The 25,052-nt window shown below is 38.3% G+C and overlaps 1 protein-coding gene across 5 annotated transcripts in view; it reads left to right on the top strand.

The window, feature by feature from the left end:
- Positions 1-692: 692 nt before the first annotated feature.
- The window catches only part of CLTCL1 (clathrin heavy chain like 1), a 137,229-nt gene continuing 112,869 nt past the window's right edge, over positions 693-25,052 (top strand). For all 5 annotated transcript variants that reach the window (XM_079151974.1, XM_079151970.1, XM_079151971.1 and 2 more), the window contains exon 1: positions 693-1,057. In XM_079151974.1, coding sequence (XP_079008100.1) covers positions 1,016-1,057 — 42 coding nt within the window. In that variant the 5' untranslated portion in view covers positions 693-1,015. The remainder of the gene's footprint in view (positions 1,058-25,052) is intronic.

The following is a 25,052-nucleotide window of genomic DNA, read 5'->3' as shown; positions in this document are numbered from 1 at the left end:
TTGACGGTGGACATTCATCTCTTAAAGTTTCCAGTGAACATGTGAAGTGGTACTGGGTTATTGATTACACCGCAGGAGTGCCTATGCTGAATGCCAAAGGCTTCTCTTTTCCTGACAAACATCTTTTAAACAGCTTAGTCATCTGCATGCAATGCACATCTTCAAATGCTGCCCAGCCTTGAGAAAATAACTGACCGCTGGGCAAACCAGGTGTGGGGTCGAGTTTCCGACCTACGCCCTGCTACTTCCGTTGTGTGACCTCATGCAACCCGGTTGGTCCTCGCCCAACCTGGCCTTCGGTTGATCTCAGCATGGATATTGACACAGTGTTCTCTAGAAATCTGTCAAAGCCAGGAAAAAGTTTCCTAAGGAGCGGTGGCTGAGCCTTGAAAAGGAATACATCTGTAACACACACGTATTTGCAAGACCCCTCTTGCCGTGTTTTAGTCACACTTGTGCCTGAATAGAAAGTGGCTGTGAACTCAATAGCTTAGAGTTTGAGGTAGAATTAAACATCTCTGACCCCTCTCTACACGAGGAAATCTCACTCTAGGCAAGGGCCGTGCAATAACTTCGTTTCTCTCTCCTGAAATCCTTCACTAAGAAGTTGCTGAGGGCTTCCCACACTCATTCCCCAGCCACCACACACCTATTCTGGACACAGGGTAGTTTCGAACCAGCATTATTCCCTGGGGACTCAGTCCATCTGCCCGCACACACCTGCTCTGGACACCGGTCCGGGATAGCCCTGAACCCAATCCACATTCCCGCGTACGCCTGTCGGTGATATACCAGGCCAGCTAAGACGCGCTGGGCTTCCAGGGTACTGAAAGTAGGCTGCTCGCAGGACTACTTTTTCCAGACCCTCAGAGCGGGCGGAGGAATCCCGCGCAGGGCTCTCGCGCGGAGGGGTGCGGTACTAAGCAATTCGGCTAGGGCGCCTGCGCAGCTGTGGTCGCTGCTGCTGGTCTGTCTGCTCCAGGGAATCCTCTGCCGCCTCATCCCGGCGCCTATTATGGCTCAGATTCTCCCTATCCGCTTCCAGGAGCACTTCCAGGTGAGGCCGGACTCGGGCGCCGAACGCCTGGCGGACACCGGGGGGCGGGTCGCACGCCCAGTTCTGTCAGCTGCTTCCCCTCGCCGACAGGCCCCCCGGCACAGCCCCGCGCACTCAACTGAGCTGAGCCGCTGACCGGTCAGCGGACCCGACCTGCGATCTCAGACCTCAAACCTCGGGTGGACTTCTCCGGATCCCGGTCGCGGTGACCACACGTGTGGACCGGCCTTGGGCATTGTCGCAGAAGCCGGTTCCCCCGCAGGGCAGCTAGACAGGGTCCTAGGTATCTGGACCACTGAGAGCTCTTAGGGTGGGAACTGGACATCTGTCGAGATGCCCCACTTTGGTCCTTGCGGAAAGCTTTCATGTGTACCATTCCAAACTTTATAACTGTAAAGTCCTGTTTCCCGTCGTCTATTTCTCCCCTTGTCTTTGCTACTCTTGTACTAGAGTTACATTGTGGGTGTCCTTGTCCCCAGGGTGGCTTCCAGGGGGGAAATACTCAAAACGTGTCAACCAAGAGAAAAATTAGGCACGGAATGCTTTTTTGAATATAGCAACATTCCCAAAGTTTGGCATTTTAATGAGATCACAATTTGTTCTCCTAATGTATTTATGCTTGAGGAAAATAAGAACTGGGCACCAGTGTGTGAACAGAGCGGAGGGCAGTGCAGAGCACTTCACTCGCATGTCTCATGAGTCACCCCTGTGAAAGGGAAAGAGTTCTCACAGTTTGTAGGGGAGTAATTTCAACTAGAGGCTCTCATCCTGAGTGGGTTGAAGTCAAATCATTAGAATCTCTTGTGTGTTATTTACTCTTTTGTAGATAAGAAAGACTCGAAGATGTTAAATAACTCACTTCATTTAGTAAGAAAGATTCAGACTCAAGTTTTGTTAACTACAAATCTGTACATTGATAAATGTAGTTGATTCATCACACAAGTTATGTTTTCATAATACATAGTGCTGTACTACATCAAAACGAAAAAGTCTTGGGAGTTTTATAATGACCAGTCCAATTCCCTTATTCTCCACATTGGAAACTTGATACCTAGAGTGTCTGCTGGGTTACTTGGTTAATGATACACTGAGATTGTGTGGAGATACAAGTGTCCTGAACATCCATCTCCTCTGTGGACTCCATTCTAACACTAAACTGAACCAGTGCCAGTAATGTGAGGTAGTAAAATTATTATTGCTGCTAATAATGATACAGGGTAATATAGTTGCAATTTACCAAACCATAACCTTTGCAACTCATACACCATGTTTTTTATATCTTGTTTAATCCTCTTACTAACTAAAGTTGTTAGTGATATCCTGTTTAAACCTAGATTACTGAGAGTAATTAACTAAGGTAAGATTAAACAGCTAGTAAGTGAAAAGAGCTTGGATTCTAAATGAGGTCTGTGACGCCAAAGCCTGTGCTTGACCACTATCTAAATATATTCTTTTTCAAAACCCTTGGAAGCAACAAAGCATTTTAAATGCCCATCAGAGTTTATTATGTCTTGAAGGGGGATATGTTTCATTATCTGGAAAATGTTTGTGGCTTATGGCCTTCAGGCCATATGAATGAAACTGCAGTTTGTGGTTACTAACTTTAAGTGGGTGTTTGAGGCTGTTCAGCATTCTGTTTCTCTGTTATCAGCACACTGCCTTCATCACTGACATTTAAAAATGCCCTGTCCCTTAAATCCCTGATCCTGCTGTTGTACCTTGCTGCTAGCAGATGACTTGGAGAAAGCAGAAGCCAAAAACTGGGATGTGCTCACTTCCATGCCTGCAAACTAACACCCCTTCCTGCCTTCTTGTTACCTCAGAAGGGGTGTCCTGGGTTTTATTTATGTTCTGGATCCTGTATCCTCCCCTTTAATAGGGACCTTTCTCAGTAATAGCTTCCCTTTCCAGGATTTTCGTCCATTCTCTTTCAGGGACTTCTTCCTTTTTGTGTTTAACAATGCTCATGAAAAGCAAACCTCTTCTCTCCCTTTTTCCCATTGAAGCTACTCCCTCACAACCAGACATTGTGAAAGAATCACCTTTCTCTCCATTATTTCTTCATGTTCCTGAATAACATACAACCTGGTTTTTGTACCCTACCCCCAACCTGGTTCCCCAAATCTGTTCTTGCCAAGGCCATAAGGGACCCAAAATTTGTTTTTGTAAAGGACCAAATGGTATATGTGTTAGATTTTCAGGGCCACATCATGTCTCTGTTGAGTGTTCTTCACCTTTCTTTATTTAAAAATGTGAAAACCATTTTTAATTTGAGCCTTAAAAGACAGGCCAGCCTCTCTCATAAAAAAACAAACTCAAACCCTCAGCATTGCACCATTTTCCACAACTTTCCAGCAGCACTTGACTGCCCCTTCAGAGTTTCTCTCTGGGGATTGAACTCAGGGATGCTTTACCACTGAACTACATTCTCAGCCCTTTATATTTTTTTTATTTTGAGACAGGGCCTCACTAAGTTGCTTAGTGCCTAGCTAAGTTGCTGAGTCTGATCTCAAACTTGTGATCCTCTTGCCTCAGTCACTGGGACTACAGGCTTGTACCACCATACCCAACTCCATGTGTTTTTAATGAGTCTCAGACTGTATGAAAGTTGATAGCAGGCTATCATTAAGACTCTTAATGATAAGACTAAGTAAGGCCAGACTGAAGATATCATCTCTGGACCCAGATACTTACTGGCTCTGTGAATTTGAACACAAATTTTATACCTCCATTTCTTTGTCTATAAAATAGGGGTAAACAGTTGTATTAGTCCTCTTTCACTTCCTGTAATGAAATACCTGAGACTGGGTAACTTTATAGAGAAAAGAGGTTTGTTTAGCTCATGTTTTTGGAGTCTCAAGGGTTGTGCTGGCATCAGTTTGACTCTGGTAAGGACCTCATGGTAGATGGCATCAGAGTGGTGGGAAAGTGTGAGAGGGGGAGATCACATGGCAAGACAGGAAGCAAGAATGAGGGACCAGCTTTGCTCTTTTAATAACTTCACAGGAACTAACTCAAGATCCCATTAGAACTATCTTAATCTCTTCCTAAAGCAGGGCTTCCAATGACCCCACACGCACTAGTTTTCAACACTTGAAACCCCATCATGCTGAGACTAAGTCTCAACATATGCATCTTTGGGGGACACACTCAAACCATATCCAACCCATGTCAAAGATATAGTTCTTATCTCATAGAGAAGGTTTTAATAAGTATAAAGTTTTGTAAAGATTCTGACCCATACTTAAGCACTATGTCCTTGTGCTCTTGCAGCCATTATGATAGGTACTTACTGGAAAAGGGTCAACAAGTTCTTCCAACAAATTATGTTTCTTGCCAAGTATCTTCTCCAGTTTCCAGCCATGAACCTAAGATGTCATACATTCTTCCCATATCCTTGGCTCTTCCTCCTGTTTATTTTTGGCATCATTCTACCACTGTCATCATGACTGCATCCACCCTAGACTGTACCATTCTTTTCCACCTTAGTGGTAGTATTAGCTTTGTCCACCCTCCAGTCTTGCCCTCCTTGGTCCTTTCCCTAGCACACAGCCACAGTAATCTCAGAATCTGCCTAAAGTTCTTCAGGGAGGGTTGTCTGTTTGCCTCTGGGATGAAAATACCAGACTCATAAATGCCCTTTCAAGCCCTGCCCAGTCCAGGTCCAGCACCTGCTTACCTCTCTTGCTGTTCCCTTTGTGTCCTTTCCAGAACACATTCTTCCCCTCACCCTCTCATTACCCAGCTCATTTCTACTGAACCTTCTGGAAGTGTCTGCTTAAAAGTCACTCTTCAGACCCTGTCTCTGACTTGTCAGAGTTGGTCCTTCCTCTATGCCCAGCACCTTTGGAGCTCCCCTTAGAATAGCTCTAATCCCATGGTATTATAGTTGTTTATTTCCCCTACTAAATTGTGAGGTCAGGGAGGTGCTATTTGAACTTTTTTTTTATATTTAAATATCTGATTTGGAATGATGTTATAGTCAAATATCTGATGTGGAAACTTGTTGCTATTTGTGATATTTGAGCATGGAAAAGAGCTGAAGGGCTGAGAACTTTGTACACCTTGATTCAGGAGATGAATGACTGAATCAGTGGCATAGAAGTTCTACGATGAGCCCTAAATAGTTTTCTCCCAGCTATATCAAAAAGCAGCTGCAACTGGACATGGTAGCACATACCTGTAATCCCAGGTACTTTGGAGGTTGATGCAGGAGGAATGCAAGTTCAAGACAAGCTTGGGCAATTTAGGGAACCCTGTCTTAAAATAAAAAATGAAAAGAGCTGGAAATGTAGCTCAGTGGTAGAGCATTTGCATGTTGAGGCTCTGAGTTCAATCCCTAGTACTAAGTGGCAGGGGGTGGGGGGCAGCTTCTCAAACTTGTAACCTGTGAGGTATGACAGCTCAATGTACAGAAAACAAAAATATGTCCCATCAAAGTGTTGAGCTGGGGGTATAATTCAGTGGTAGAGCACTTGCCTAGCATATGCAAGGCCCTGTGTTTGGTTCCCAGCACAGTAAAAAACAAAACAAAACAAAAAACCCCAACTTTAATTATGAAGTATATCCCTATGTACTTCAGTGATGTTCTAAACAGGTGTAGTGTTGTGAGCTCTGTGAGTTGTGGGAAAATGATGACCACAGGTCTTAATCTATGCTTCTCATGCCAGACTGAGTGTGAGAATGCTCAAGAACTTTAAAAATACCTGTGGTTATTCGGTCAGAATCTCTTAGAGATAGGCTGGAGCTGTACCCAAAACCCAGTTGTGTTTGGTTTACATTGACTTTAGGTAGTTTTTTCTGCCACCCGCATACTGGGGATTGTACCCAGAATCACTCTTACCACTCAGCTACATCCCTAGTTTTCTGCTCCTGCTTCTTGTTTTTTAAGTTTTCTATTTTGAGACAGGATCTTGCTAACCTGCCCAGCTAGCCTTGAACCTGTGATCTTCCTGCCTCAGCCTCCTGAGTAGTTAGAATTGATTACAGGTGGACAACACTGCACCCAGATTCATTTCTTAAAATAGCTTTTATATACTAAAATTATAGTTCGTTCATTGTGTCCTAAAATTTTTGCACACCCATGTAAAACTTTCTTTAAGGTATTGTTTAAGCTGGTAAGTTTTGCCCAGAAATGGACTAATGCTCCTGATATTGGAAATATATACTGGCCAGTTGTTTACTCTCTGACTTTATTATTTACAAAAAAGAAGAATAGGTACCTGCATCAGCTAGGGTGTCTGGAGGGTGGGCCTTGTGAAGGTGCCCACTACCATGACATTGTGAGTGACCAAATGATAAATGAATTGGAATTTTTTGAGAAAACTAATTATCACCATAGAATATATTCAAATGTTTTGATCACTAAACTGCACAAGATTCCCAGGACATTTTGAGTTTTTAGGTTGAATGAATTATTAAGTCTTAGAAAAATCTTAGTCAAAATTCTTCTTTAGCGAGGTGCTAAGTGAGACCCTGACTCTAAATTTAAAAAAATACAAAATAGGACTGGGGATGTGATTCAGTGGTTGAGTGCCCCTTAGTTCAATCTGCAGAACCCCCCTCCCAAAAAAGTTCTTTTCACTTCTCAGGTATTTCAGCATTATGCAGTGGGGAAAAGTCTGTCTGAAATAAGCTTTAACGTAATACATGTACATGGGAATAAGAGCCCCAAATAGAAATTGTAAATGGAAAATAAAAACTTTTTGTTTAACCTCTCGCTTCCTCTCCCCAGAGAAGGTCACTATTAAGGAAGCCACGTGTCTTTCCAAAAATGATTTTTTAAAATCCTACTGTAAATATTCTGCCCTTTGCTTTTGTAACTTAATGCAGCGTGAAGATCTTGCCTGAAGATTACATATAGATAATAGTGTATTTTTGACAGAATTGTTTACTAATATACTCCCCAGGCAGTAGCTGTTAGCCCCATCACCCCATCCTCTTAAGTATTTCTTTGCCTGCCCCTGCTCTTCCTGATTGTTTCTTCTGTGTATTTCACTGAGTCTGCAGCTTTCAGTGTCCCCTCTTTCTTCTGTTTCTCCTGCTTAAGGCCTCCTGGTGCCTCCATACCAGAGAGATTACCATCGCTTTTGGCTGACTGAGGAAGGATATCACAGAGCTGGAATAGCAAAGTTCAGTGACAAAATTAGAATCCAAACAGATCTTGACAGGCTACAATCCAGCTGGTTGACATTTAACAAGTATAAATATAGAGTCTTATGCATTAGTTTTAAAACATAGAAAACTTGTAGAGATGTAACTTGAGAAAGGCTCTCTTAAAACATTATATAAACGTCATTAATTAACTGTCCCTGAACTAACGTATTTGTAGAATGTAAGTTCTGGCAAATACCTGAACTTATCATCATTCTTCATAGGCCCTCATTTACTAAGCTTCCTTTTTAAGCTAGGAAAAGTTGGTAAGTTTGGAATTTGAAAAATATATTAAACTGCTTATGAACTGAATCTGACTTCTAGAAAAGAAACTTCTGTACTAATTACCTAATGTTAGGTAATTACATGCTAGGCAGGACAAAGCAGTGAATGGCTGGTAAGGTGTATTAGACACCTTTTTGTCTCTGTGACAAAATACCTAAGAAAAACAACTCTCAGAGGGGCACAGATTTATTCTGGCTCATGGTTTCTAATGTTTCAGTTCATTGCTAACTGGCTCCGTTGTTTCCGGGCTTGTGGTGGGACAGTATATCATGGTAGAAGAGCATGGCAAAGCAAAACTCAACTCATGGTAGCTAGGAAGCAGAGACAGGTAGATAGACTGACCACCCTAGAACACCACCTCTGGTTTAATTGCAGGTTTTGAGAACTGTTAGTGACTTGTTGAACTAGGAGTGGTGGTGGTGCATGCCTATAATCCCAGCTACTCAGGAAGCTGAGGCAGGATTGAAAGTTTAAGGCCAGCCTCAGTAGTTTAGTGAAACCCCGTCTCCAAATCAAAAATGAAAATGGCTGAGGTTTTTCCAGTTTGTTTTATTGTGATAAAATACATTAAAAATTTACTAAACCATTTTTTTTGTTGTTGTTTATTTTTTGCAGTGCAGCAGTTCAAACTCAGGGCCTTACACATGCTTGGCAAGCACTATATCAATGAGCTAACAACCCTTCCTCTCCACCCATCTTAACCATTTTTAAGTGTACAATTAAGTGATATAAATACATTTAAATTGTGTAATCATCACCACCATCCATCTCCAGCACTTTTTTCATCTTGCATCACTGAAACACTGACTCCTCATCCCTTCTCCTCTCAAGTCCCTGATAACCACCATTCTACGTTCTTTCTGTCTTTGTGAATTTGACTACTCTGGGTACCCCAAATTAATGGAATCATGCATGCAACATTGATCTTTGTTGTGACTGACTTATTCCATTCAACATAATGACCTCAGAGTTTATTTTACTCAGCTTTATTGCCTCTATAACCAAAGACCTTACAAGAGTAACATAGAGGAGTAACATTCTGGCTCACAGTTTTAGAAATTCAGTGTATGATCTGCCAATTCCATTGTTCTGGGCCTGAGGCAAGGCAGAAAATCATGACTGAAAGGTGTGGCAGAGGGAAGCAGCTCAGGACACGGCAACCAAGAAGCAAAAAGAGCTGTGCTCACCAGGGACAAAATACAAACCTGAAAGTCACATCCCCAGTGACCTGCTTCCTCCAGCTACACCCTATCTGGCTATAGTTACTGCCCACTTAATCCACCCATGTGACTGATTATGTCATATCTCATAATCTAATCATTTCATTTCTGAAAATTCTTGTGTTGTCTCACACATGAGAATTTGGGGGACACCTCATAACTAAACTATAGCAGAGTTCATCTGTAAAATAACATGTCAGAATTTCCCTCCTTTTAAGGTTAAATAATAATCTTAAATATCTCTACTACATTAACCCATTAATGTACATTAAAACTCTTATTTTTTAAAACATACTCTAACAACATTGTTGCACCTAAAAAAAAAAAAAAAAAAAAAGCCATTCCTCAGTGTTATTCAGTATCTTGTCAGTGTTAAATTTCTCTTTTGTCTCAAATATTTTATATATATATGGTTTATTTGAATAATCATCCAAGGAAGACCCACACTACATTTGGTTGACATTTGGTTTTAGGGCTGGGATTACAGGTATGTGCCACCATGCCTGGGTTATTTTTTATTTTGAGACGAATTCACTAAACTGCCTGGGCTATCCTTGAACTTGCGATTCTCCTTTCTCATCCTCCCGATTATCCAGGATTATAGGCATGTACCACTGTGCCTGGTTATCTTGATCTTATTTTTTGACATTTAACAAAAATGTATTTTGTTTGAATTTGTATACATGTATCTTTTTTATTTTATAGTCCTTTCAAACCTACTGAGATTGGCCTCTTATGTTGACAGTATCAAAACAGACCCTTCAGCAGATAATGAAATCATTCCTGTGTATGACTTTGATTACAGCAGTTGTTCAGAATATTGACTAGCAGATAGTTATGGTCAGAACACTGGGGCCCAGCATCAGATAGACAGTGATACATATGGTCAGTGCCCATGGGGTGTGGTTCAACTGAACATCTCCTTGTGTGCAAGCTCACTCCATGCCTCTCTATCTCATTCCAGGAGTCTTTTGTTTCATGTGTTGTTTGGGCTTTTATGTGCTACGGTTTTTCCTTTGTTTTTTGTTTGTTTGTTTGTTTGTTTGTTTATTTTTGTCTTGTTTTGTTTTGTTTTTGTCTGTGTGTGGTATTGAGGATTGGACCCGGGCCTAGTGCATGCTAGAGAAATACCCTATCACTAAGCTATATCTCCTAGCCAATGCTGAATGTTTTGATGGATTCAAAATGATGAGACCTGACTTTGAATTTGAGAAGAAACAGAAGGTAGGGTATTGGTGAATAACTAAAACAAAGCAAAGCTCTCTATGCCATAAAAGTGCTATAGATAAAAGCCTTGGAATGGGGATTTAATGTCCATAAAGTTACTTTAAGCCACCTCAGCAAACCTAAGCTAGATGGGTTATTGAAATGAAGATTTATAGTTCTACTTTTGCTTGGCTTCAAGACAATGAGGTTGAGTCGGTTGCAATTGTGCATGTCTATAATCCCAGTGACTCAGGAGGCTGAGATAGAAGGATTAAGAGTTCAAAGCCAGCCTCAGCAATTTAACAAGGCCCTAAGCAACTCATTGAGACCCTGTCTCTAAGTAAAATATGAAAAGAAGGCTGGGGGTGTGACTCAGTGGTTAAGCACTCCTGGGTTCAATCCCTGGTGTCTGGGAGCGAGGCTAGCTCAGGCCCAGGTAAGAGCCGCAGAGTCAGGACCCAGACCCCGCGAATTGGGTAGAAGCAGGCTTGTGGCGAGCAGCCTGCAAACTCGTTTATTGCAAGAAAAACCATACATTTTATAGACTTTTAGCCCAATCACAATGTGCCAAGGGGGATCAGACCACCAGGCTTCTATACAGGTTCCCTTGGTAACACTAGGTCAACTTGGGGCAGTTGTTTACATTCCTAGGTGGTCAGAGTGGAATGCTCCTCTCTGCAAGTTCACACACTTGAGACATAAGCTGCTGCGAACTAGGATTTCTCCCAATACCCCGGAACAAAAAAAAAAAAAGAAAGAAAGAAAGAAAGAAAGAAAGAAAGAAAGAAACAAAGAAAGAAAGAAAGAAAGTGAGGTTGATTTGGTGTGGCTTCTTAAATGAGCTCATTTCAACTGCAAGTATTCATGATTTTATTTTCAAAGAGTTCACAAATATTATGGATATTATGGATTTCGGGGGAGAATATTCTCCAGTATATCTTCTAGAATCCCACTTTTCTTTACTTTCTTGTAACATATAGAATATTGACATCATTCCATTTTTCAGAACTTGTTAATCAGTTGCAGACAGTAAATAACACTAATTTATATCCTCCAGGAATTTATGATCTTAGACATGTGTTTTTTGTTTATTTATTTTTTTCATGGTTTTTGTTGTAGTTTGTTTTGGTTTTTATTTTGTACTGGGAATTGAAATCGGGGCACCTTACTACTGAGCCACATCCCCAGCCCTTTTTATTTTTTATTTTGAGATAGGGTCTCACTAAATTGCTCAGACTGTCCTTGAACTTGCAATCTCTTGCCTTATCTTCCCTAGTCACTGGGATCACAGGCATCCAGCTTAGAAGTTGTAGAAACCATCAGCGAACCATCTGTGCAAGGAGAGGATGATGAAATGTAAACACAACTCTTACATGAGAAAGATAGTTTAACTAGGAGGTTTTCTTGTGATAATTGTGGAGTTTTCTGGGTTACTAAGCATTGGTAGTTGTTGCCTTGTGGGACTCCTGTTATTTCTCATTCTTCATTTAATTAAATATGTTAATTTTACTTAAATTATGTTCATCTTCAAAGAAACTGATCCACTTAAGTTCTGTGCTTTAGACTCTCCAGTTCATCTTTCTTATTCTTCATGGTCTCTCTTGGTGGTTTCATCCATCCTCATGGCTTCAGCTAACTGTACATGAGACATATCGGTATCACCTTTACATAAATGATTCCCATATTTTTCTTTGAGGGCCTGAGATTTTCCTTTAGACTTGAACAAAACACTTAACAATATAATAATACCTTAAAAAAGGTAACAAGTGCTGAGAAAGACAAACCTGCCAGAAGTTTTTTAAAACGTGTAGGACCTCAACAAATAATAGTGTGGTACTGGTGTGTAGGAAGATTTTAAGAACTGACCAGACAGTCTGCAAAATCAGCATATAATAATTATGCCAGCAATAAATCTGCTGAGAAAGAAATCAGGAAAACAATTCCATTCACAATAACCTCAAAAAATAAAATAAAATATCTAGGAATAAATCTCACCAAGGAGATAAAAGAGCTCTACAATGAAAATTATATAACATTGAAGAAAGAAATTGAAGAAGACACAAGAAGATGGAATGATCTCCCGTGTTCATGGATAGGCAGAATTAATTTTGTTAAAATTGCCACACTACCATTTTACCAAATATACAGTTTCAATGCAATCCCCATCAAATACCAGTGACATTCTTCATAGAACTAGAAAAAACTCGAATGTGAGTATTCATGATTTTCTTTTCAAGGAGTTCACAAATCTGATTGATTTCTGGGAGAAGATTCTCCAATGTATTTTTCATTCATTTGGAAGAATAAATGACACAGAATAGCCAAAGCAATTCTAAGCCAAAAAGCAATGCTGGAGGTATCACAACACCTGACTTCAAATTGTACTACAGAGTTATAGTAACAAAAACTGCATGTACTGGCATAAAATCATGCATACAGACCAGTGGTACTGAACAGAAGACACAAGAGACAAACCCACACATCCACAGATATCCGATCCTTGATAAAGGTGCCAAAAACATACACTGGAGAAAAGACAGCCTTTTTAACATGGTGCTGCGACATGATTATCCATATGTAGAAGAATGAAAGTAAACCCTTATCTCTCATCCTACACAAAAATCAATTCAAAGTGGCTCAAAGACCTTGTAATTACACCAGAAACTATGTAACTCCTAGAAGAATGTATAGGGTTAATACTCTAACATACAGGCACAGGTAACAACTTTCTTAATAGGACCCCTAAAGCTCAGGAAATAATGCCAAGAGATAACAAATGGGATGGCATCAAATTAAAAAACTTCTGTACAGCAAAGGAAGCAATTAGAAATGTGAAGAGAGAACCTACAGAATGGGAGAAAATTTTGCTAGCTACTCCTCTGACAGAGGATTAATATCTAGAATATACAAAGAACTCAGAAACCTACACCAAAAAAAAAAAAAAAACACAAATAACCCAATTAACAAATGGACAATGAATTAGATAGACACTTCTCAAAAAAAAAGAAACACAAATAGCCAACAAAATTTGAAAAAATGTTCAACATCATTAGTATTTAGGGAAATGCAAATAAAAACTACAACGAGATTTTATCTCACACCAGTCAGAATGGCAAACATCAAGAATACAAACAGTAATAAATGCTGGAGAGGATGTGGAGAAAAAGGAACACTTTTACAGTGTTATGAGACTAAATTAGTACAACCACCATGGAAATCAGTATGGAAGTTCCTCAAAAGGCAAGGCATGGAACCACCATGTGACCCAGCTATGCTACACCTTGGTATTTATCCTAAAGAACTAAAGTCATCATACTGTAGTGGTGCATGCACACCCATGTTTGTACCAGCACAATTCATAATAGCCAACCTATGGAACCAGCCTAGAGTGAATAAAAATATGTAGTATATTTACACAATGAAGTTTTATTCAGCCATAAAGAAAATGAAATTATGTCATTTTCAAGAAAAAGGATGGAACTAGAGATCATCATGTTAAGTGAAAGCCAAACTCAGAAAGTCAAGGGTTGTCTATCTTTTCCTCTATGTCCTATAGTGGTTTTTTACAAAATTGGGTGCTCTGATGTTTGGTGTATTGATGTTTACAATCATTAAAAAATTTTTTCAGGTTTTTAAAATAGTTTTTATTTTTAATTTTTTTGTAGTTGTAGATGGAAAACATGCCTTTATTTTATTTATTTATTTTTATGCAGTGCGGAGAATTGAACCCAGTGCCTCACACATGTTAGACAAGCTCTCTGCTATAGCCCCAACCCCACTAGATTTTATTTTTTAAAGTGAATATGTACATTACAGGAAATAGAAAAACACATGGAAAGAACAAAGTCATCCAATGACAAGCACTTAGTTGAACTTGTCTTTCCAGGTCCTGCATACACAATATCCCATTGTGTGTGATTGAGATCATAGAGCATATTGTGCTTTTCCACACATCATGATTATTCACAAATCAAAATCTCAAAGCTACATGAGTATTTTTTTTCCAAAGTAAGTGACTTTTTTTAAAATTTATTTTTATTGTAAACAAATGGGATACATGTTGTTTCTGTTTGTACATGGAGTAACAGCATACCATTTGCATAATCATACATTTACATAGGGTAATGATGTTTGATTCATTCTGTTATTTTTTCCTTCCCCCCCACCCTTCCCACCCCTCTTTTCCCTCTATAGAGTCCCTCCTTCCTCCAGTCTTGCCCCCCCTCCAATCCCCCATTACATGTCATCATCTGCTTATCAGTGAGATCCTTTGGTTTTTTTGAGATTGGCTTATCTCACTTAGCATGATATTCTCCATTTTCATCCATTTGCCTGCAAATGCCATAATTACTATTCTTTATACCTGAGTAATATTCTATTGTATATATACACCACAGTTTCTTTATCCATTCATCAATTGAAGGACATTTAGGTTGGTTCCACAATCTGGCTATTGTGAATTGAGCCGCTGTGAACATTGATGTGGCTGTATCTCTGTAGTATGTTGATTTTAAGTCCTTTGGGTATAGGCCAAGGAGTGGGATAGCTGGGTCAAATGGTGGGTCCATTCCAAGTTTTCTAAGGAATCTCCACAGTGCTTTCCAGAGTGGCTGCACTAATTTGCAGCCCCACCAGCAATGTATGAGTATACCTTTTTCCCCACATCCTATCCAACACCTATTGTTGCTTGTATTCTTGATTATCACCATTCTAATTGGGGTGAGATGGAATCTTAGGGTAGTTTTGATTTGCATTTCTCTTATTACTAAAGATGGTGAACATTTTTTCATATGTTTGTCGATTGCTTGTAGATCTTCTGTGAAGTGTCTGTTCATTTCCTTAGCCCATTTGTTGATTGGGTTATTTGTATTCTTGGTGTAGAGTTTTTTGAGGTCTTTATATATTCTGGAAATTAGTGCTCTATCTGAAGTATGAGTGGCAAAGATATTCTCCCACTCTGTAGGCTCTCTCTTCACATTGCTGATAGTTTCCTTTGCTGAGAGAAAACTATTTAGTTTGAATCTATCCCAGTTATTGATTCTTGCTTTTATTTCTTGTGCTATGGGAGTCCTATTAGGAAGTCTGATCCTAAGCCTACAAGTTGAAGATTTGGACCTACTTTTTCTTCTATAAGATGCAGGGTCTCTGGTCTGATTTCAAGGTTCTTGATCCATTGTGAGTTGAGTTTTGTGCAGGATGAGAGATAGGGGTTTAGTTTCATTCTGTTGCATATGGATTTCCAGTTTTCCCAGCACCATTTGTTGAAGAGGCTATCTTTTCTCCATCGCATATTTTTGGCCCCTTTGTCTAGCATGAGAAAATTGTATTTATTTGGGTTTGTGTCCATGTCCTCTATTCTGTACCATTGATCTACCTGTCTGTTTTGGTGCCAATGCCATGCCATTTTCATTACTATTGCTTTGTAGTATAGTTGAAGTTCTGGTATTGCGATACCCCCTGTTTCATTCTTCCTGCTAAGGATTGCTTTAGCTATTCTGGGTTTCTTATTCTTCCAGATGAATTTCATGATTGCTTGCTCTATTTCTGTAAGGTACACCATTGGGATTTTAATTGGAATTGCATTGAATCTGTATAGCACTTTTGGTAGTATGGCCATTTTGACAATATTAATTCTGCCTATCTAAGAACATGGGAGATCTTTCCATCTTCTAAGGTCTTCCTCAATTTCCTTCTTCAGTGTTTTGTAGTTTTCATTGTAGAGATCTTTTACCTCTTTGGTTAGATTGATTCTCAAGTGTTTTTTTTTTTTTTTTGTTTTTGTTTTTTTTTTTTTTTTTGAGGCTATTGCAAATGGAGTTGTCTTCATTTCCCTTTCAGGTGTTTCATCGCTTGAGTATAAAAATGCTTTGGATTTATGCATGTTGATTTTATAGCCTGCTATTTTGCTGAACTCATTGATGAGGTCCAGAAGCTTTCTGGAGGAGTTTTTTGGATCCTCTAAATATAGAATCATGTCATCAGCAAATAGGGTTAGTTTGAGTTCCTCTTTTCCTGTTTGTATCCCTTTAATTTCTTTAGTCTGTCTAATTGCTCTGGCTAGAGTTTCGAGGACAGTGTTGAATAGAAGTGGTGAAAGAGGACATCCCTGTCTTGTTCCCATTTTTAAAGGGAGTGGTTTCAGTTTTTCTCCATTAAGAATGATGTTGGCCATGGGCTTAGCATAAATAGCCTTTACAATGTTCAGGTATGTTCCTACTATCCCTATTTTTTCCTAGTGTTTTGAGCATGAAAGGGTGTTGTATTTTGTCAAACACTTTTTCAGTGTCAATAGATATAACCACATGATTCTTATCCTTAAGTCTGTTGACATGATTGATTGCATTTATTGATTTACGGATGTTAAACCATTCATGCATTCCAGGGATGAACCCCACTTGATCATGGTACATGAGTATTTTTGATAACCAAGAATATACTGCACCAACTCAATCTGTTAGAATCTGTTACCTTACCTTTCTTGGGGATAAAAATTTCACTATAGATAGAAATGGTAACAGGCCTCTAGATAGACTAATGGCAGAGTTACAAGTAAAAAAAAAAATGCATTCTTTTAATGCTCAAAGTAAAATGAAAAAAAAAAGCAATAGAATATATCAAGAATAATGTTTCTAGATGAGTTCATTATCAGTTTTCTAATACTAAAATATTAGCAAGAAAGCATATTCCCCAGGCTGGGGATATAGCTCAGTTGGTAGAGTGCTTGCCTTGCAAGCACAAGGCCCTGGGTTCAAATCCTCAGCACTGCAAAAAAGAAAGAACAGAAAGCATATTCCCAGTGAATTAAAGTATTCCTGTAGTATAGCAAAAAGATGCACATACATCAGTGACTCACATCAAAATGTAAATCCTTGAGCACTTGCTCCCATCTTTTTGTGTGCTTCTCTCTGCCCTTCTGTGGACAGCCTAATGAACAAATTCTAATACACACTGCTCAGAGGTAAAACAATTCCATGTCCAGAAGCATCTTTTCTATCAATTGTAACAAAAAGATATATATAAGTTGGCCAATTTCACTAGCTCTTTTTCTGATACATTGTCACCACAGAAAGACAAACCATCTAGAAAGCTTTTAAGTTGTGAAATAAAACATAAACTTTGTGTACAATAAACACAAGTACTTTACCAAAAGGCACATATAGATCTATGATTATAATCTAAAACTATCTTCCAGATATGGAGATACTAGGAAAGAGCCCTTCTCCCTCACCCTTCCTCTTTTTCCTCTTCACCATTCCAGTGACAAAGTTCAGTTCACCCCTAGGTGCAAGAGGTGCATTAACAAAGGTCATTCCTTTAAAAAAAAAAAAAAAAAAAGGATATTTATAGGGATTATTTTGCTACTTCTGACATAACTTTGGGCATTAGAATGTATCCTTTAATACCCAGCAATATTAACTAATATAACAATGGCTAGACTGATTAATCTAAGGAACACAGAACACTTCTCTCTGCTTACTTGCTTACTTTCTCCTCCCACCATCCATCACCCAGTGAACATTCAGCATACTCTCCAAGACATCGAGTTTAGCAATTCCATTCCCTAAATGGCAATCATTCCTATCCAATAACAAAAATAATTAAATGGCATTACTTTAGCCCTCTACTTTTATCATGTATTGTGCACTTTAAAAAAAATATTTTTTGGATGTGGATACACCTTTATGCATTTTTTTTTTTTTTTTTTTTTTTTTTGCAGTGCTGGAGATTGAACCCAGGGTCTTGTGCTTGCAAGGCAAGCACTCCACCAACTGAACTCTATCCCCAATCCAGTAGACCTTTATTTTATTCATTTATTTTTATGTGGTGCTGAGAATCAAACCCAGCGCCTCATGCATGCTAGGCAAGCACTCTACCACTGAGCCACAATCCCAGCCCATGTATTGTGCACTTTTAAACATCTAGAAAGGGTTGGATTGTGGTTATTTCACAATAGATTTTCTGTGCCATTAGCCTATTCCTCAGTTCCTTTGTCTTAATTTTGTGTCATCATTCTTGTCTGTTCTGCTCATGATTTCTTAATTTCTCATTTTTTACCATCCAAATGTGAGTCTTGTTTTCTTCAAGCTTTGATATTCTTTCTTCTGCTTGATCTGGTATATTAGTAAGGTTTTCAACTGAAATTTTTATTTGACTCATTGAGCTTTTTATTTCCAAAATTTCCATTTGGTTATTTTTCAGAATGTCCATCCCTTTATCAAATTGCTCTTTCATATCCTATATTGTTATAGCTGTTATTTGTATAGTCTTTGAAGTCATTGGTCATTTTTAAAATCAGTCTTTTGAATTCTTTGTCCAGTATATTGTCCACTTTGATACTTTTGAATTTAGTTACTGCATAGTTATAAACCTTTGGAGGAATCACTGTGCTTCTTTTTTTCATCTCTTTTGTGTTTGTTTGTTAACATTTGTACATCTGGTGGAATGGATATCTATTCCTCTTTTTATGTGAGGGTCTTATTAATGAGTTGCCTTCTCTTGAGGGCTTAGCTCCAAGTATCACTCAGAAAGGAGAAAATAAATCAACCACAGAAAGACAAACCAGACTTAGAAATATAGTTTAAAAGAACCTAAAACCCAGACATGATGGCACACATCTACAATCCCAGTGATTGGAATTGCAGGATTGTGAATTCAAAGCCAGCCTCATCAATAGAGAGCTCTTCAGCAGCTTAATGAGAACTTGTCTCAAAATAAAAAGGGTTGGCATACAGTTTAATTGTAAAGTATCCATGAAAGCAATCCCTAGTACCAAAAACAAAAAAATTAAAACTAACAACTATGCCACCAATGAAAATAGAAAAGAGACAGAAATAATCGAAAATGAACTAAAAAGTTTTTAAAAATATTTTTGTGGTACTGGGACTATTAATGTGTAAAATTCCTGAATCATAGGGTATTTATATAAAAATGATACATCGGTATGGCTTGTGAAGTATTTATTCTCTTCAACTCTTTGAGTATCCATCTTGCCAAATTAGATATTATCCATTTTTTTGGGGGGGGTGCTGGGGATTGAACCCAGGGCCTTATGCTTACAAGGCAGGCACTCTACCGACTGAGCTATCTCCCCAGCCCTGATATTATCCATTTTTATTTATTGTTTTCCAGTTTGATTAGAGAAAAAATAATGGCATCTTGTTTCAATAGGCATTTCTTTATTAGCAAAAATGAATATTTTGTTATTGTTGTATTTTCTTTATCTGTAATGTTTCTTTTTCTTTTCTTTCTTTCTTTCTTTTTTTTTTTTTTTTTTTTTTTTTCCCCTGATTGAACCAAGGGATGGACTACATCCCCAGTTCTTTTTATTTTTTATTTTGAGTCAGGATCTTGCTAAGTTGCTGAGAGCCTTTAACTTTCAGTACTCCTGCCTTCTACTAAGTAGCTGTAACTAAACCTGTGGGTACCCAAACCACACCCAACTGTAATGTTTCATTTTTAACAAAGTTGAGCTAAGTTGCAAAATGTAAAAACTTGACAGAGTTGATTGTTGAATGCTTGAATAGTAGGATGCTCCCTAAATTTTACCACATGCTTACATTACTTCATAATAAAACAGTGATCTCTGCTTAGGTCTCTTGGGAGTTTTCTTTTACCCAATGTAGCTTTTCAATGTCCCTTAGTCATGTCTCTTTGTTTATCATGTCATGTGGAACATATAAGATCGCCAATTTGGATGTACAAATGGACAGTTATTAGCAACTTCACATATCTCAATCTAATATTTTTTGTTCATCTCGTTTTGATCTATAAGCTGGGGAGGGAAGAGAGAGTGACTATATATTATGTTACTATTTTCAGTTTTGCATAGTGGCTAGCAGATAATACATGTTCAATATTTATTTATAGAATGACTATATGAAAATTACTTGCTTTGGGAGAGTCTCAGTTTTCATTTACTATAGTACTACAATGACATATTTCTTCTATCTTAATTTATGTGTGGGGGTTTGGCAGTGTGTGTGTGTGTATGAACCCAGGGCCTCATGCATGCTATAAGCAAGCATTTTACCACCATGCTATATCCCCAGGCTACAATGCTATATTTATTTTATTAATTCATTACTTCAGATTGCATTGTGTGGCTTTCTGACAATTCTAAAACAGCATATTTTCAAGCAGGGTATTAGAAACAGATATCTTAGAACATGGGATATAATGGGGAAAAAAAAATAGGAAGATACCAGAAAGGTCACACAATCAGAAGGTCAAACCTCAAATAATTAACCTGAATATGGGAAGTGGCTCAGAACACCTTCTAATGCTCTTATTTTGTCTAAAGTAGCTCTATTTTCCTGTAACTCTATTTATTTATTTATTTATTTATTTATTTATTTTTTAATTTTTACAGACTGCGCTTTGATTCATTATACACAAATGGGGTACAACTTTTCATTGCTGTGGTTGTACACATTTTGTGTACTCATACATGTACATAGGGTAATGATGTGTGTCTCAGTTCACTGTCTTCTTCCCCTACCCCCTTACACCCCATTTCCCTCTATAGAATCCAAAGTTCCTCCATTTTTCTCTTCTCCCCCACCACTCCCATCCCATTATATATCATCATCCACTTATCAGAGAAAACACATTTCACTTAGCATGATATTCTCCAGCTCCATCCATTTACCAGCAAGTGCCATAATTTTATTCTTCATTATGGCCGAGTAGTATTCCATTGTGTATATAAATCACAGTTTCTTCATCCATTCATCAACTGAAGGGCATCTAGGCTGGTTCTACCATCTGTCTATTGTGAATTGAGCAGTGATAAACATTGATGTGGCTACATCACTGTAGAATGCTGATTTTAAGTCCTTTGGGTATAGGCCAAGGAGTGGGATAGCTGGGTCAAATGGTGGTTCCATTCCAAGCTTTCTGAGGAATCTCCATACTGCTTTCCAGAGTGGCTGCACTAATTTGCAACTCTACCAGCAATGTAGGAGTGTGCCTTTTTCCCCACATTCACGCCAACACTTATTATTGCTTGTGTTCTTGATAATAGCCATTCTAATTAGAGTTACATGAAATCTTAGGGTGGTTTTGATTTGCATTTTTCTAATTACTAGAGATGATGAGCCTTTTTGATACATTTGTTGGTCACCTGTGTATCTTCTGTGAAGTATCTTCCCATTTCCTTAGCCCATTTATTGATTGATTGGGTTCTTTGTATTTTTGGTGTAAAGTTTTTTAAGTTCTTTATAAATTTTGGAGATTAGCGCTATGTCTGAAATGTGTATGGAAAAGATTTTCTCCCACTCTGTAGTCTCTCTTTCACGTTGATTTTTTCCTTTGCTGAGAAAAAGCTTTTTAGTTTGAGTCCATCCCATTTATTGATTCCTCCTTATATTTCTTATATTGCTTTGGGAATCTTGTTAAGAAAGTCTGGTCCTAAGCCAACATGATGAAGATTAGGGCCCAGTTTTTCTTTTATTTGGTGAAGAGTCTCAGGCCTAATTCCTAGATCCTTGATCCATTTTGAGTTGAGTTTTGTACAGGGTGAGAGATAGGGGTTTAATTTCATTTTACTGCATATGGATTTCCAGTTCTGCCAGCACCATTTGTTGAAGAGGCTACCTTTTCTCCACTGTATGTTTTTGGCACCTTTGTCTAGTATGAGATAACTGTACTTATTATGTGGGTTTTTCTCTGTGTCTTCTATCCTATACCATTGGTCTTCCTGTCTATTTTGGTGCCAATACCTTGCCGTTTTTGTTAATATTGCTCTGTAGTAGAGTTTAAGGTCTGGTATTGTGATACTTCCTCCGTCCCTCCTCCTGCCCAGGGTTGCTTTGGCTATTCCAGGTCTTTTATTCTTCCAGATGAATTTCATGATTTTTTTTTATTTCTATGAGAAATGTCATTGGGATTTTAATTGGAATTGTGTTAAATCTGTATAGCGCCTTTGGAAGTATGGCCATTTCGACAATATTAATTCTGCCTATCCAAGAACATGGGAGATCTTTCCATCTTCTAAGGTTTTCTTTAATTACTTTTTTTAGTGATCTATAGTCTTCACAGTAGAGGTCTTTCACCTCTTTTGTTAGATTGATTCCCAAGTATTTTATTTTTTCGAGGCTATTATGAATGGAGTAGTTTTCCTAATTTCTCTTTCAGAGGATTCATCACTTATGAATAAAAATGCATTAGATTTTTGTATGTTGATTTTATATCCTGCTATTTTGCTGAATTCATTTATTAGTTCTAGAAGTCTTCTGGTGGTGGTGTTTTGTTTTTTTTTTTTTTTATACTGATAGCTTGAGTTCTTTTCCTATTCGTATCCCTTTAATTTCTCTGGTTTATCTGATTGCTCTGGCTAATATTTCAAGGATGATGTTGAATAGAAGTGGTGAAGGAGGGTACCTTTGTCTTGTTCCAGTTTTTAGAGGGAATGCTTTCAGTTTTTCTCCTTTTAGAATGATACTGGCCGTGGGATTAGCATAGGTAGCCTTTACAATGTTGAGAAATGTTCCTACTATCCCTGTGTTTTCTAGTGTTTTGAGTATGAAGAGGTGTTGTATTTTATCAAACACATTCTCTGCATCTATTGTAATAATCATATGATTCTTAACCTTAAATCTATTGATGTGATGTGTTACATTTATTGATTTCTGGATGTTGAACCAACCTTGAATCCCCAGATGAACCCCGCTTGATCATAGTGCACTATCTTTTTAATATGTTTTGGTATGCGATTTGCCCGAATTTTTTTTTAAAGAACATTAATATATTTAAAACATAGCAAGGTAGATATATTTTACTGTATTGGATTTTTTTATTATTATTTAAACAAGTGGGATACATGTTGTTTCTCTATTTGTACATAGAGTCAAGGCATATCATTTGTGTAATCATAAATTTACATAGGGCAATGTTGTTTGATTCATTCTGTTATTTTTTCCCTTCCCCCCACCCTTCCCAGCCCTCTTTTCCCTCTATACAGTCCTTCCTTCCACCATTCTTACCACCCTCCTTATAACTAATCCTAAACCTAACCCTAACCCTAACCCTAACCCCTCCTACCCCCCATTATATGTCCTCATCCGCTTATCAGCGAGATCATTCGTCCTTTAGTTTTTTGAGGTTGGCTTATCTCACTTAGCATTATATTCTCCAATTTCATCCATTTGCCTGCAAATGCCATACTTTTACTATTCTTTATACCTGAGTAATATTCCATTGTATATATATGCCACAGTTTCTTTATCCATTCATCAACTAAGGGCATCTAGGTTGATTCCACAATCTGGCTATGGTGAATTGAGCAGCTGTGAACATTGATGTGGCTGTATCTCTGTAGTATGCTGATTTTAAGTCCTTTGGGTATAGGCCAAGGAGTGGGATAGCTGGGTCAAATGGTGGTTCCATTCCAAGCTTTCTGAGGAATCTCCATACTGCTTTCCAGAGTGGCTGCACTAATTTGCAACCCCACCAGCAATGTATGAGTGTACCCTTTTCCCCACATCCTCTCCAACACCTATTGTTGCTTGTGTTCTTGATAATCACCATTCTAATTGGGGTGAGATGAAATCTTAGGGTAGTTTTGATTTGCAATTCTCTTATTACTAGAGATGTTGAATATTTTTTCATATATCTGTTGATTGCTTGTACATCTTCTTCTGTGAAGTGTCTGTTCATTTCCTTAGCCATTTGTTGATTGGGTTATTTGTATTCTTGGTGTAGAGTTTTTTGAGGTCTTTATATATTCTGGAAATTAGTGCTCTATCTGAAGTATGAGTGGCAAAGATATTCTCCCACTCTGTAGGCTTTCTCTTCACATTACTGATAGTTTCCTTTGCTGAGAGAAAGCTTTTTGTTTGAATCTATCCCAGTTATTGATTCTTGCTTTTATTTCTTGTGCTATGGAAGTCCTGTTAAGGAAGTCTGATCCTAAGCCAACAAGTGGAAGGTTTGGACCTACTTTTTCTTCTATAAGGTGCAGGGTCTCTGGTCTGATTCCGAGGTCCTTGATCCATTTTGAGTTGAGTTTTGTGCAGGGTGAGAGATAGAGGTTTAATTTCATTCTGTTGCATATGGATTTCCAGTTTTCCCAGCACCATTTGTTGAAGAAGCTGTCTTTTCTCCATTGCATATTTTTGGCCCCTTTGTCTAGCATGAGAAAATCGTATTTATTAGAGTTTGTGTCCATGTCTTCTATTCTGTACCATTGATCTACCTGTCTATTTTGGTGTCAATACCATGCTGTTTTTGTTACTATTGCTTTGTAATAGAGTTGAAGATCTGGTATTGTGATACCCCCTGCTTCGCTCTTTCTACTGAGGATTGCTTTAGCTATTCTGGGTTTTTTATTCTTCTAGATGAATTTCATAATTGCTTGCTCTATTTCTGTAAGGTACACCATTGGGATTTTAATTGGAATTGCATTGAATCTGTATAGCACTTTTGGTAGTATGGCCATTTTGACAATATTAATTGTGCCTATCCAGGAACATGGGAGATCTTTCTAGCTTCTAAAGTTTTCTTTAATTTCTTTCTTTAGTGTTCCATAGTTCTCATTGTAGAGGTCTTTCACCTCTCTTGTGAGACTGATTCCCAAGTATTTTATTTTTTTCGATGCTATTGTGAATGGGGTAGTTTTCCTAATTTCTCTTTCTGAAGATTCATCACTTATGTATAAAAATGCATTGGATTTATGAGCATTGATCTTGTAACCTGCTACTTTACTGAATTCACTTATGAGTTCTAAGAGTTTTCTGGTGGAATTTCCAGGTTCCTCTAAATATATAATCCTGTCATCAGTGAACAGGGATAGTTTGAGTTCTTCTTTTCCTATTCGTATCCCTTTAATTTCCTTGGTTTGTCTAATTGCTCTGGCTAGAGTCTCAAGGACGATGTTGAATAGAAGTGGTGAAAGAGGGCATCCCTGCCTTGTTCCAGTTTTTAGGGGGAATGTTTCCGTTTTTCACCATTTAGAATGATATTGGCCATGGGCTTAGCGTAGATGGCCTTTGCAATGTTAAGGAATGTTCCCACTACCCCAGTTTTCTCTATAGTGTTTTGTGCATGCAGGGATGCTGTATTTTATCTAATGCTTTTTCTGCATCTATTGAAATAATCATGTGATTCTTAACTTTTAGTGTGTTGATATGGTG

The sequence above is a fragment of the Sciurus vulgaris genome (genome assembly GCF_902686455.1).
Source record: "Sciurus vulgaris genome assembly, chromosome: 8".
NCBI classification, from domain to species: Eukaryota; Metazoa; Chordata; class Mammalia; order Rodentia; family Sciuridae; genus Sciurus; species Sciurus vulgaris.
Note: the sequence above shows the minus strand (reverse complement) of the source record. Positions and strands in the feature narration are given on the sequence as shown.